This window comes from Mobula birostris, chromosome 9 (assembly GCF_030028105.1).
Source record: "Mobula birostris isolate sMobBir1 chromosome 9, sMobBir1.hap1, whole genome shotgun sequence".
In the NCBI taxonomy this organism is placed as follows: Eukaryota; Metazoa; Chordata; class Chondrichthyes; order Myliobatiformes; family Myliobatidae; genus Mobula; species Mobula birostris.
The window spans coordinates 23,615,325-23,628,158 of record NC_092378.1 but is presented as its reverse complement, the minus strand read 5'-3'; the positions used below and the strand labels follow the sequence as shown (position 1 = coordinate 23,628,158).

Here is a 12,834-nt window from a genome sequence, read left to right as displayed (position 1 = left end):
GGGGGAGTGAGAAATACTAGAAATTTGAACACCAGTTTCACGATATCGCTGGGCAGTGAGAAACACTAGAAACTGTGTATGCCGATTATCATGGAACACATTTCTGCTGCTGTCCGCAATGATTCACAGCTGCTAGATCCATTCTTGGAAGTAGTCAGTTTAATCAGTGGTCATGCCAAACAATTGAGGATGTCCAAGGTGAAGTTAAGGACTAATCACTCACCAGCACCACATTACACTTACTCTACCCTTCATAGCCAAATGCCACAGTGATACTAAAGTGGGCAAGGAAATTTTTTTTCTCTGTAATTATATCGCCACCTGCCAAGGGATCCATGCAGGTTACTGTCATTCGGGATTTTAGACAGCTGTCATTCAGTAGGAGCAACACACAAAATGCTGGAGGAAATCAGAACTTGGGAACCATGGAGGGAAACAGACAGTTAATGTTTTTGGGTTGATCCGCTGCACCTGGACTGAGGGCCTCTACCCAAAATGTCGACTGTCCATCTCCCCCCATAGATGATGTCTGTCCTGCTGAGTTTCTCCCAGTGTTTAGTTTGTTGTTCCAGATTCCAAGATCTGAATTATCTCATGTCTTTAATCAGTAGAAGCACTGTCGATTTGCTCATGACCTGTGTTGATACCTCCAGCTCATAATCCAGTGCAACAGAGGGGAATATTAATTCATGAACTGAAGGGAAACAGATGGCAATTAGCGGGCATTTCTTTCCTAAAATTTATCCTGATATCTTTCATTTTCACAAGAACCCTCTGTTCACTTCTTCCTAACTAAATGTCACAGGCCTGACATTTCTCTGTGTCCATTATGCCAACAAGACTGGACTTACCCAGAGATGGCCATGGAATTAACTAGGCCATAGGCTGAAAGCTTTTCATGCCTGAACTATGTCAGCTTGTTTCCACATATTTGTGTGATTATGCATGTAATCAGATGTCAGTGAGGAGCACTTTGCAGTGACTGGGCTCAGTGGGATTTTATTGTGCCTTTTATTTAAATAACTGCATTCAAATTCCTCTTCACTCCCTTGGTATCCTCTGTGTGATTTCAATCTCTCTGCTCCCCAAAGTCACTTTACCTTCCATACAATGATTTTTTTTATATCTCAAATTGATTAGAAACATTGAAAAGGAACATACTTGGATTCTAAGTTACTTGTGAATGCAATTATTATAGACCAGTAAGGGGAAAATAGTCATTCAAGCATTTGTTCGCTGCTCTGCTAATTGACAGATCAATGCATTTGCTCACACAAGTGCAGCTGACTCACCCTGAGATCATCTTTGCTGGTGAAGTGCTCCAGAAATTGTTGATAGTGTTTATCTGTCATCTGCCTGAGCAGCGCAAGCAGGCACGCCACAAACTCCCCCTGTCAGAAACGTACAGGAACAGAACAAGTTACCAGTCGTGCAGGTATTTAGGCAATAACAGTGTCAGCACTGAAGTGTGTACAGTCAAAAAGGTGCCACCTCATAATCGAGAGACTCGATAGGCTGGGTTCATTATCTTTGTAATGAAGGAGGATGAGGGGTTTCTTAACATAAGTATATAAAATTATGAGGGGCATAAAACCATATGATTTTGAAACAGATTTAGGCCATTCGGCCTATCATGTCTGCTGTCATTCCATCATGGCTAATTTTTTTATTCCCCAGCCCTATTCTCCTGCCTTCTCCCCATAACCGCTAACACACTAACTAATCAAGAATGTATCAATCTCCGTTTTAAATATACCCAACTACAGTACTTGGCCCCCAAAACATTTTTCTCAAATTCTTCAGCTATGATTTTACATGGGTGCTGCTCACTCTAAAATCTTAAGAGTGATTCCAAGATCTACAAGAGAGCTTTCATGTTGAGTGCCTGTGGATAATTAATGACATAGAAATAAAAATACCAATTATGGTGTTAATTGCAAACCATTGGCTGACCTCGTACTTGGAGGAGACCGAGTCTCTTCCAGTTTGTCAAAAAATAATGAAAGACTGTGAGAATAAGACCACTTGAACATTACCATAAGAACCCCCTCACTCCTTGCCTTACAGAATAAGGGTGCAGGGTCTGCCATGTGCTATAATGTTACCTGCAAAGCGCTAATTTAGAAAACTATGAAATACACACATGTATTTATGACTTAAATGTTTTTTTCCAGATTTGATTCATTATTTTCATATTGTTTTGCCTTATCTTGCTCATAAAAAGATGAAAAAATTAATTTTCATTTGAATAAAACATATAGGTATTTGAACATCAAAGTATAAGAATGAAGGTGTCCATTTTTCACCCAGTGGCCAAATTATGAGCTTAGCACTTATGAATCATAACTGACCTGCAACAGTATTTTGTTCCTCACAGCTATCACCTGACCAAGTGGGCATTTCCAGCATGGCTTTTATCTTATATTTCACTCAATGATCATTTTTGTTGAACTGGATAATGTTTCTAATAGGATTTCCTAGTTTTTATTTAATTGTACTGAAATTGTTACGAAATTGTTGATAAATATGTGATATCGTGATAGCCTCCTGCCATAAATGCAACTTCAATTGGTAATATCAGATCACCTAGATCAATTCTTGATACCAGTGTAGTGTGAGGGGGAGGAGGAGACAAAGAAACATGATGAAATGTGAAGTGGTCACATTCATGTTTAGATACTTGGTCAGTTACTATATGGAGATATAGTTGAAACAGATTTCAGTTTGAAAACTGGTGACCTGTCTAGTATTGATAATTGAACATAGCTGATAGAACTTTACAACCTTGTAAACTATCTCACTGACTCAGGGTACAGAACAAGCAGATAAAAATGCCAAGATCTGTGGAGATAGGTAACCTGATAATCACAAGGGTAGGAGGTTAAATAATTCTGAAAGTTAAGGATAAGGAAAATAAAGAACCTATAGCTACACATTTGGCAATAAAATCAAAGCAATGCCTGTGAGCTTTGCAAGCAAGTGCATAAAAAGGTAGCAACAGCTCTGGAAAATTATGATCATGTTAGACGGAGTCAGGAACATGGAGAAAAACTTGGTACGTCAACCCCTATATAAGTAATGATATCTAGAAGTTATGAGAGAATTAAAAGAACTGAAAGAGAATGAATCTCAGGGTTATATATTGTGACATATATGTACTTTGATAATAAATTTACTTTGACCCTTTAAGAGAGGTGCAACACTAAAGAATTAAGTAATTGAACTATGTGGCAAACCTTTGAACTAGTTGTGATTAATGAAATACAGTGATTTAGCAAGACAATTACTGGTGTGGTTTGTCTGGTGCTGAACTTCAATTGTAAAATGAGTACACTTTTTAAATTCCAGACTTTTTCCAACTTCAGTACTTCTTAATATGCGATAAAAGCAAAACTGCTGGAAATTCTGAGGCAAGTCAGTAGCAGACTTAGAAATAAGTTTCAGATTGGGAGCATATCTTCTATTGAAAGTGCATTGATGTTACCATCAATGTTATTTGACCTGTTAAGCATTTATTGTGCTTCTTTTTTTACCGTAGGTTTCATTCCCAGGATGTTTATATACATAATGTTTCATTAAATAATTAAGGAATAAAGGAACACTGGAGACTTAGAGAAAATATTTACGGTTTTGACTGCATAACACTTATTCTGGTGGGGAAACTCAGAACAAGAAAACATTATGTTAAAATTCAAACTAGACTATTTTGAAATTTAAATAATAAGGAATGTTACATAGAAACTGAAGACGAAATCCAAATTGCAATTCACCCACTCCTCCAAAAAAAAAGAAAAACATGAATTTTCTAGATTTTTGTTGGACAAGTGAAGCGAGGGCTTTCAGGAGGAGCACAACAGCTACAATCTGAGGACATGTCTGACAAGGCTTGAGGAGCTGAGCAGTCCACTCCTGTTAATGTGTTCCCACACAAATCTAAAAGAAAGCTTCTTCCCAGGCTAATTGGTTGCTGAAGTTTCAAAGGCTTCTTGCATTGCGGATCTCTCCTCTGTCACTGTAGCTGGTATTCCTGATTTGATGTGAACCTGGCTGGGGAGTGGAGAGACAGGTATAGGAAGAGCAGGAGGGACACATATCACAAGGAAGAGAGAAATGGGAGGAGTGTAGATAGACAGATAAAGACAGACAAAATATAAATGATTTTGTAGCTAGCTTTCATCTCAGACATGATGGAAGAAAGTTTTGAAAATAAAAACTTCATAGATCTGAAACAAAAATGGTTAAGTTTTACCCAGTTGTGTACGTGCTTTTTTTGCAAAAATAATAGTACCAGAAATATTTTACAGTAATATAACATGGGTCTGAATTGTAAAAGTATATAACTAGGTGGCCAAAGTGCAAAGTTGTAAAGTGAAATAAATTTATTTTGTGATGAGTGTATAATGTCAATTGTACCAGTGTATAGTTTTAAGCTACTTTCATGAAAAGCTTAAACATCTACTAAAGCATGAAGAACACTATAGGAACTAACTGTTGCTATAGAGACGTTTACTTTTGATGAATATACTTACAGTCACATCCTGAAACTGCAAACGAATTGTGGGTCCGGAGGGCTGTGGCCTATTGCTGATTTCTAATATCGTCCTCAGCAGCATACCCAACAAGCTGTCGACAAGCATATCCACCTCCCCTGAAACAGTCGCTTCCTAAATGATAACATCAATTACAGCTGGTGTCAAGTCAACTCACATTGTACTTACAAGACAGAAACAAACCAGCTCAATCAAAGGAGTGATCAACAAGAAAACTTAGAGGAAGTCAGCGAGTTGAGCAGCAGCTCTGAAAGCAAAGCTACAGCCAACAATTCAGGTTATGACCATTCTCGATACGGGATCTCAACTCAAAATGTTGACCATTTCTTTGCCTTCACAGATGTTGCTCAACCTGCTGAGTCTCTCCAGCAGCTTATTTTCTGTTCCAAGCTATTATGCCACAACAAACTGAGTCTTTTTAAAGTAAATAGGATTTTGGTCAATTTTCATTTGCAATTTTGCTTCAGTACAACCTGATCCCCCACTACTGTGTCTGAAAAAGGCCATGAAAATGAACACTCATTGAATAATAAGCTTAAAGAGCTAATTTACATTGTGTAGTAAAGACATCATTTACAATAGCCTGTTGCATGGAGACACATTTTATTTTTTGTGTCCTTTCTTAATAAGCGATTGATTTATTTTCACTCATTTAGGACAGATACAAATCAGTTTAAATAAGAAAATAATATGGAGAAAGGTCTGATTATGATGCCTACATTTTATTTTACCGCTCAAGGATTAACGACATGTGTCTGAAGTTACAAGAATAGATCACATGGAAAGAAGCATCCTTGTGAGGAATGAATGGATCTTTCTGCCATGCACCACTGTCCTCCTGGTCTAACATTCAATGCAGGTAAAATAAAACTCCCACACTATCACCATGGCATTGTTCAATTTACGTGCTGACATTTCACAATCCCACAACAAACTACAGTCAATCCACAAGGGCCACACAAAAATAATGACAGTAGCTCAGGTTCGATCTCCAATAGAACTTTCTTTTATTATGAAAGTTAAATTAATTTGTTAACTTACAATTAAAGTAAGTTAGTACAATTCCTAAACACAATCAATATAAGAAACATTTATTCTCACCCTCTGTATGCCACCTTGGCTGAACAGTGGAGCACTTTTAGTAATAGACTAAGACAACTGCACTGCTCCACCAAGAGTGTTAATATGAGGTTATTCTTCCTCTCAGCCATTATGCTCTATAATGAGTCAACATATAGCTGGGAAGTGATGATCCCCTCCTGCTAGGCTATTTGAGGTAACATTTTTTAAATTCTTTCTTACTTCTCTTCTAGTATTTGTATATCTGTGCACTTGCAATGCTACGGTGTAACTGTCATTTCCTTTGGGACCAATAAAGTATCTATCTATCTATCCTATGCTCCACCTAAAGTCCCATTCTCACAAGGAAAGAAGTTCAAACATTATTTGAGAAACCATCCCAAAAGAATCTATTTTACTAAGTAACCAATAGGGTCAATTGCTCACAGAAATAACAAATTTACTGGGGCACTTATGCTTAACTTAATTGGTGTAACAAGCTAATATCAGGTTTCCTTTTACTTAAATGTTAGAGCTCCAAACATTTAAAGAATGACATACATTCAGGCAAACACAGCCACAGCTTTAAATGTTGACCTTTCTGAAGTTCATCGAAGAAAGAGGTGGACAATAATTTAGTGCTGCTATTACAACAGAAAGCCCAACTTGGGCAAAGGTCTTTCCTTTGGGAACTCTGCTGAAAGTGACTTGGGTGACTTTAGAGCTATCCTTGGAGATCAAGGACTTGACCCCGACCCAGAAATGGAGACAAATTTGTAAGGGTTGGGGTGGGGAAGGTGGGGGGAACAGTTTGGATTGAAATGTTATCCCTTCTGAATATCAAGCTACCATGCCAAAATCATTCATGTACCGCCAATATTCCAACTTGCATGAGCCTAACCGCATCTATTACTTGAAGGTTCTATGGGTCTGTTAGATGCATCCCAAATATTCCCAGGTCAGTGAGCCTTCAACATGAAATAACAATGGTCTGGAAGTTGTGTAGTAGTTTCATTTCCAAAAAGATCTTCACAGAAATATATTCATTGGATCTGACCTGTCTAGATTCAAGCCATTCAAATAATTAAAGGAGGAGCAGATCAGAGCAGCTGAGATTTTGGGGTCCACACTTCTGGTTCTTTGAAGCTTGCTTGCAAGCTCTGCACAAAGGTAATTATTTTTTTTCCTGTTAAATTCAACTGCGTGTGCAAGATAATTATGTAGTATAGTAAATTTGAGTTACTCATCTTATAATTACACAGTATACAGCAAAATGTAACTGTAACAGCAATCTAAAGACAAATAAAGCCCAAAATTAAATTTCAACATGGTTTCAGTTGCATTTTAAATGTAATGCTTGGGGTTATTTGCTGTGAATTTGCTCCCACTTTGACTCTGATTGCATTTTGTCAACTATCATATTTATATAAATACACTGCAATTTAAATTCTATTGATTTCTTAGTCATGTTTTGGATGAAAAGCTTGGTGTACATCTTTCTCTAATTTTCATTAACTACTCAACAAATTCCTCAGATAATGACCCAGTCTTTTGGACACGCACTTCTCCCTATAAAGGCTGAACTGTCATCCCATTCCACTTAGCTTCATTACTTGATCTTGTAATTATTTAATAAATTGTAATTGCCTTGGTGAATCGAAGAGAAGCTGCACTGAAGACAGGTAGTAGTATGCTTTCAAATGGCGTGAAAGTTGTTGTTACAGGACATGCATCAGGATTGCTGCTAAGCAGTGCCTCCGGCTTTGTCAAAGACCCCTCCCATCCTACTCACAAAATTTTTGACTTCCTACAGTCAGGCAGACTGTGCTACAGCTTAAGAACCAGAACTGTCAGGCTGGGTAACAGCTTCTTGCCCCAGGCTGTTAGACTTGTTAACACCCTGATGCAACCTAACATATGTGTACAGCTTGCCTGAATACCCTGCCGCACTCTCCCCACCAACCCCCCACCCATCTCCAACTCACCGACACACTCTTATCCCACAATGGTCACTTTTCATCTTTTATTTCTGCTGTTACATATATTTGTATCACTGCTCATTTCATTACAATAGTGTCAGTAACATTACACTGTCTCAAGTAAGCATGCACCTCCTATTTCATGTCAACCTGTCAACCTTCAAGCCATGCACACAATATGCTGGAGAAACTCGGCATCTTGTGTGTTGCTTAGATTTCCAACATCTGCATATTTTCTCTTGTTTGTGATTGAATCTTCAAGCCATGCTACTTATTCTGTGACGATATGAACGAGATTCACACTATATGTGCCATGTGTGATTAAACGTACAATGATTTGTACCATGGCTCTAGATGAATCATGTTTCATTTAGCTGTATACATGTGTACGGTTGAATGACAGTAAACGTGAATTTGATGAATAAAGAAAATGATATCTTACAACAGAAGAAGATAGGGGTAACTGAGTCACAAAGAGAAGGTTCATGTAAAGTATCAAGTAATTCCATAGGCAATTCATCATGGAAATGTTATTAAATAAGAGGTTTTGAAACAAAAATAAGAAACAAAATGGGAGGATTTGAAGATTTTTCTGGGATTACACATCACAGTAACAATTATGCTTGGGTGGGCAGTGAGCAATCGATCATGAAAATGAAGGTAAATGTGAGAGAGAAAAAATGCAAAGTAGATCACACTGGCTGTTAGTTTGTTAATTAATTAATTAATTATAATTGATTGCCTGGAGTATTCTGTATAAATTTGTTACCGAATTAAACAAGACTGGAGAGGATGAAGAAATCATTGATTACAATTTTTCAGATCATTCTAGTGGGCATCATCAATTCCTTGATTGATGCCCACTGAATGCAGTTTAGACACAAGTAATAAATAGTTTCAACATTCAACCAGCTGAGAATTCCAGCTAATCTCTTGGCAAAATTTCTTGTTCATTTATCCAAAAATAAAAAGAAAACATTGTCTAAAGGTCAAAAATAACTTCACGGAAATACCTTGTGTGCCGAGATATAGCAGTAAATTGTACAGGAAATATGGCTTTCACCCAATGTGTACTGAGATGTGACAGAGGTTGGGAGAGGAACCAAGTTAAGATATTATGAGATCTGTTGTGCCAATAAGATCCAATTCAGCTAATCAAGTCTCTGTAACAGGTAAACATCCAGGAGAAATCTGAAGCAGGACTGCTCAGAAACAAAACACAAGATATCTGGCAACACAACATTTCAGGGCAGCCCTGCTGTGGTTGTGACCAGCAAAAGGGTCCAGACGTACTCTAGGGAACTTGTCAAGTACATAATAAAAATGGAGGGAGGCATATTTGTGTTCTTCATCTGAAGGATAGCCAAGAATTGTGTCAAGTATAAATCCTAGTGTAAGTATACAAAAACAATTGTTTACACAATGCAATAGCAAATTTAGTGGAAACATAAGTTTACATTGAATATCTTGCCTGAGACTGCGCAATGAATTGTGTGCTCAAACAATTTTTATTATGCATTAAGTTTGCAGTGTGTATAGGTAATATCTGAAGATGTCTAACATTTCAAATTTTTTGAACCTGTTAATTTTCAGATGCTAATAAGGATAAAAACATCGCATAAGACCCTGAATGACACAAACGTTTTCTATACCCAGAAAGTTAGTTTTGTTTTTAAAGTGAAGGCTTGTGAACCACTGGACCATAAGCAGGTAGGATCTGTGATATAATGAATTAGAGGCAGCCACATTTGGGATAAACTGAAATCCAGCTTGGAGGTGTGAGACTGTTGAGAGAAAATGGAAATAGCTGAGCCAAAAGGTGATGAACACAAAGTGAGAACTCCAGCAGCAGGTATTGTAGATGTCACTGATGATATGGAAGCAATTTGTGTCAATAATGGACAAAGCGGGAAACAGGAAGTTCATCTCAGTGTCATTATACTGGACAACAATTTGGACTAGTTGGATTAGTTAGCTAATATAAAAGTTTCTGTCCTTTTAAAACATTTTGCTGGAGGAAAGTAAAAAATTCTGCTCTGCTTTTTTAAGTAGCATCTCAATCAGTCAATAGTTTATCTTACAAGAAGAAAGTGTATTTCAACTGCTAACAGAAATATTGAACTTGGCCATTACTTCATGAAGCAGAAACCAAGCAAGGCCATTCCAATGCCCACGTACCACTTTCATTTCAGAAGTAAATCTGCAAGTTAGCCCTGCATATACAATACTCACAGTGCCATCCTTCTTGATGAGACAAAACATTGCACTAAGGATGCGTGCACACATAATGAGATCCTTCTGTTCTTGCAAATGCATGTGAAGATGATGAAGAACCACAGGGAGGAGAATGCAACGAGAATCTAGAACACATTAATAAACAAGAAATAGTAGTACTGACACATTGATGATCATGACAAAGCTTGGGATCTAAACATTTACACAACTGCTGTTGGTTTGGTACTATTTGTCTTCTTTCATTGAGAGTGGAAGTTTTTTTTCCATGGCAAGCATTTTGCTCCGGATTAAAATGTGTCCTGTGAAGGCATATATAATGCTGCTGAATTTCTCTAGGATTGTCACTTGATCACCATTTATTTTTACGCATGGTAGCACTGAAAGATTAGACCAGCAGTTGCTGCCAGAGGCAACTAATCAAGCACACCAATCACTACGCGGTAAGTATGAAGTTTTCTGGATGTGAACTTGCTCTCTGCTGCTACCCAGATTCTTAGTAGCAAGGGCCCAACTGGTAGACTTGCATTAAATTATTCTTTTACAAGAGCCTTCCAGGAAACCAAAGCGCTAGATGGTTTTGGGCCTGAACTCGCTGGACTTTAGGGGACCTCAATGAAATTTATCCAATATTGAAAGGCCGAGATAGATTGGACATGAAGAGTAAGTTTTTATAGTAGGGGAATCAAGGATCAGATGTCATAGCTTCAGAATACAAGGACATTCCTTTAGAACAGAGATGAAGAGGAATTTCTTCAGCTAGAGGATGGTGAATCTGTAGAATTCTTTGCCACAAGTAACTATGGAGGCCAAGTCATTGAGTGTGTTTAAAGCTACAGTTGATAGGTTCTTGTTCAGTAAGGGAGTCCAACGTTACGGGGAGAAGGTAGGAGAATGGAGTTGAGAAGGACAATAAATCAGTCATGATTGAATGGCAGAGCCAACTCAACAGACCAAATGGTCTAATTCTGCTCCTATGTCTTACGGTCTTATGAACGAAAATATTGACAACCCAGATTTGTTACCTGTCAAAATCTTAGGAAATTTATGTACCTCTAAAACATCAAAAAAGTGTAGAAAACCAAAGAACTATAAAGGCTTAAAATGTTCAACTTAATCAAAGTAGAAGTAAAACCAACTATGGCTCAATTAACAATTTATCAGAATCCCTTACAGCTACTGCGCTCTCTTTAGAAATGAAAGGACTGATCAAAAATGTGATATAGGTCAGACAATGGCCAGATTGCCAAAAGTTTGTATTTCAATTCTGGGCTCTACTTGGAGATCTGAGGCAAACCACAGTCTCGATATCATTGAGAAAGTAATTAGGGGCAAATTACTACAAATTGCACATTTAGACAGAGATGTAATGTAAAGATTTTTATTCCTCATGTATGTGAAGGATGTAAGTAATAAAGTCAATTCAATTCATGCAGAAATTCCAACCCTGTGGTCACATGTAAACATAATTGCTGGCACACCTGTGCACTATTTGGCCTGCTGAGCAAACCACTTCTTCCTGAAATCAGATTTGTAGAGCTCAAGTCTTTCAAAAGGCTAACTTGGCATCGTTTAGAAATGCTATTACTCACATGGATCACACCATGGTAGTCTGTGGGGGGGAAGGGGGGAATATTACATCTGATGCTAGACTCCAACAATTTAGTGCATTTCCCTCCAATTTAGACTACGTTACCCAAGAAATTTATCAGAATAATCTGGTGTTCTAGTTTGCACTGATAAAATGCCGCCCTCTCAGAGGTAAGTGCTTTCTCCAAACCACAAATAACATTAGTTACTAAATCATTCTTTTGTGCTTTATAACAAGTACCATCAAACATAAATATCACTATTACACTGGCTGAAAACTAAGCTTTTGCATTTTGATCAGCTACAAAGCGAATGTAGAGCTGAACTCTGTCCTTGTAAATCTATCCTTAGAAGGACATGTACTATGCTAAGTTTCCCACTTGAGGGTTTAGATGTTTCCTCTCAACACACCTTTAGGCTGCAAATTCAGCTGACTGAAATGCCCCCAAGTCTAGTTCAACAATTACTACAGTAGCAGCTGAAATAACTCCCAGTTTTCATAGGACACTTGTCACCAATAGGCATCATTAATCCCATTTAGAATAGTCACACAACAAAGCTGATATTGCTGTGGGAGAGAAATAACACACAAAGAAAAGAGCTGCAAAGCTGCACTATCAGATGGAATTTTCTTTTTGCTGGAGTCAAGGAGGGATAGGGAGAGAGTGGAAAAGGATCCAAGACCAAAATTGGATCTCATTATCTAACTGAATGGCAGAGCAGATTTGGGAGAGCCATTGACCTCTACTCCTGTTTTTTGGTACCACATCAAACCTAGCTTCATTGACAACAGCCCTTTATTCACCAGTACTCCAGAAAAGTAAGGTCCAACTCTTCCCTCCAGGGCCATGTTGAAATAGCCGAAGCATAAAACAGGACTTAACCTTTTCAAAGTGGAAGTATTTCAAAAGGAACTGGTGTCTTCACAATTGGCCTCCAATGTAACCGTGTTTGACAAATGGCAAGCATGTTTATTCTCATATGCTATAATAGCATTTTGCACTCTATGCAGCAGCATGTGGGAGTACAGTCACTTGACAGACTGAAGCAGTTCCCAGATGCAGTTGTCCAGCACCTTCCATGACCAGCCACTGGTGTTTACACTCAGACCAACATTCTACATAAGAATGAACAAGGCTATTTGTTTAAATCAGAATACAGAAAATGCTCCTGGTCATATTGACAGCTGTATACTATTTTTAAATCCTACAACATATGCCTTTCATCAGTTATTCAATGTCCATAATAACAAGATACAAAAATAATTGAGTTTTATTTCTAATGATGCAGAGTGTCAATGCAACGTTGAGGCCAAAGATCACATCTATATAAGATCAGATCCTTCATGCCAGGGCACATACAACTCCTGTCTAAAATACCTGTAGGATGCAGGTATGTCTGCAATGCTGTTCACAAATTATTCT

At 37.9% G+C, this 12,834-nt stretch overlaps 1 protein-coding gene across 3 annotated transcripts in view; it reads right to left on the bottom strand.

Annotated features, from left to right (window-relative positions):
• Positions 1-12,834, bottom strand: part of dock4a (dedicator of cytokinesis 4a) — a 365,685-nt gene that overhangs the window by 123,837 nt on the left and 229,014 nt on the right. For all 3 annotated transcript variants that reach the window (XM_072267619.1, XM_072267621.1, XM_072267620.1), the window contains exons 24-26: positions 9,821-9,948; positions 4,530-4,664; positions 1,293-1,391 (exon numbers count right to left, since the gene is read on the bottom strand). In XM_072267619.1, the coding sequence (XP_072123720.1) occupies positions 1,293-1,391; positions 4,530-4,664; positions 9,821-9,948 (362 nt within the window). The remainder of the gene's footprint in view (positions 1-1,292; positions 1,392-4,529; positions 4,665-9,820; positions 9,949-12,834) is intronic.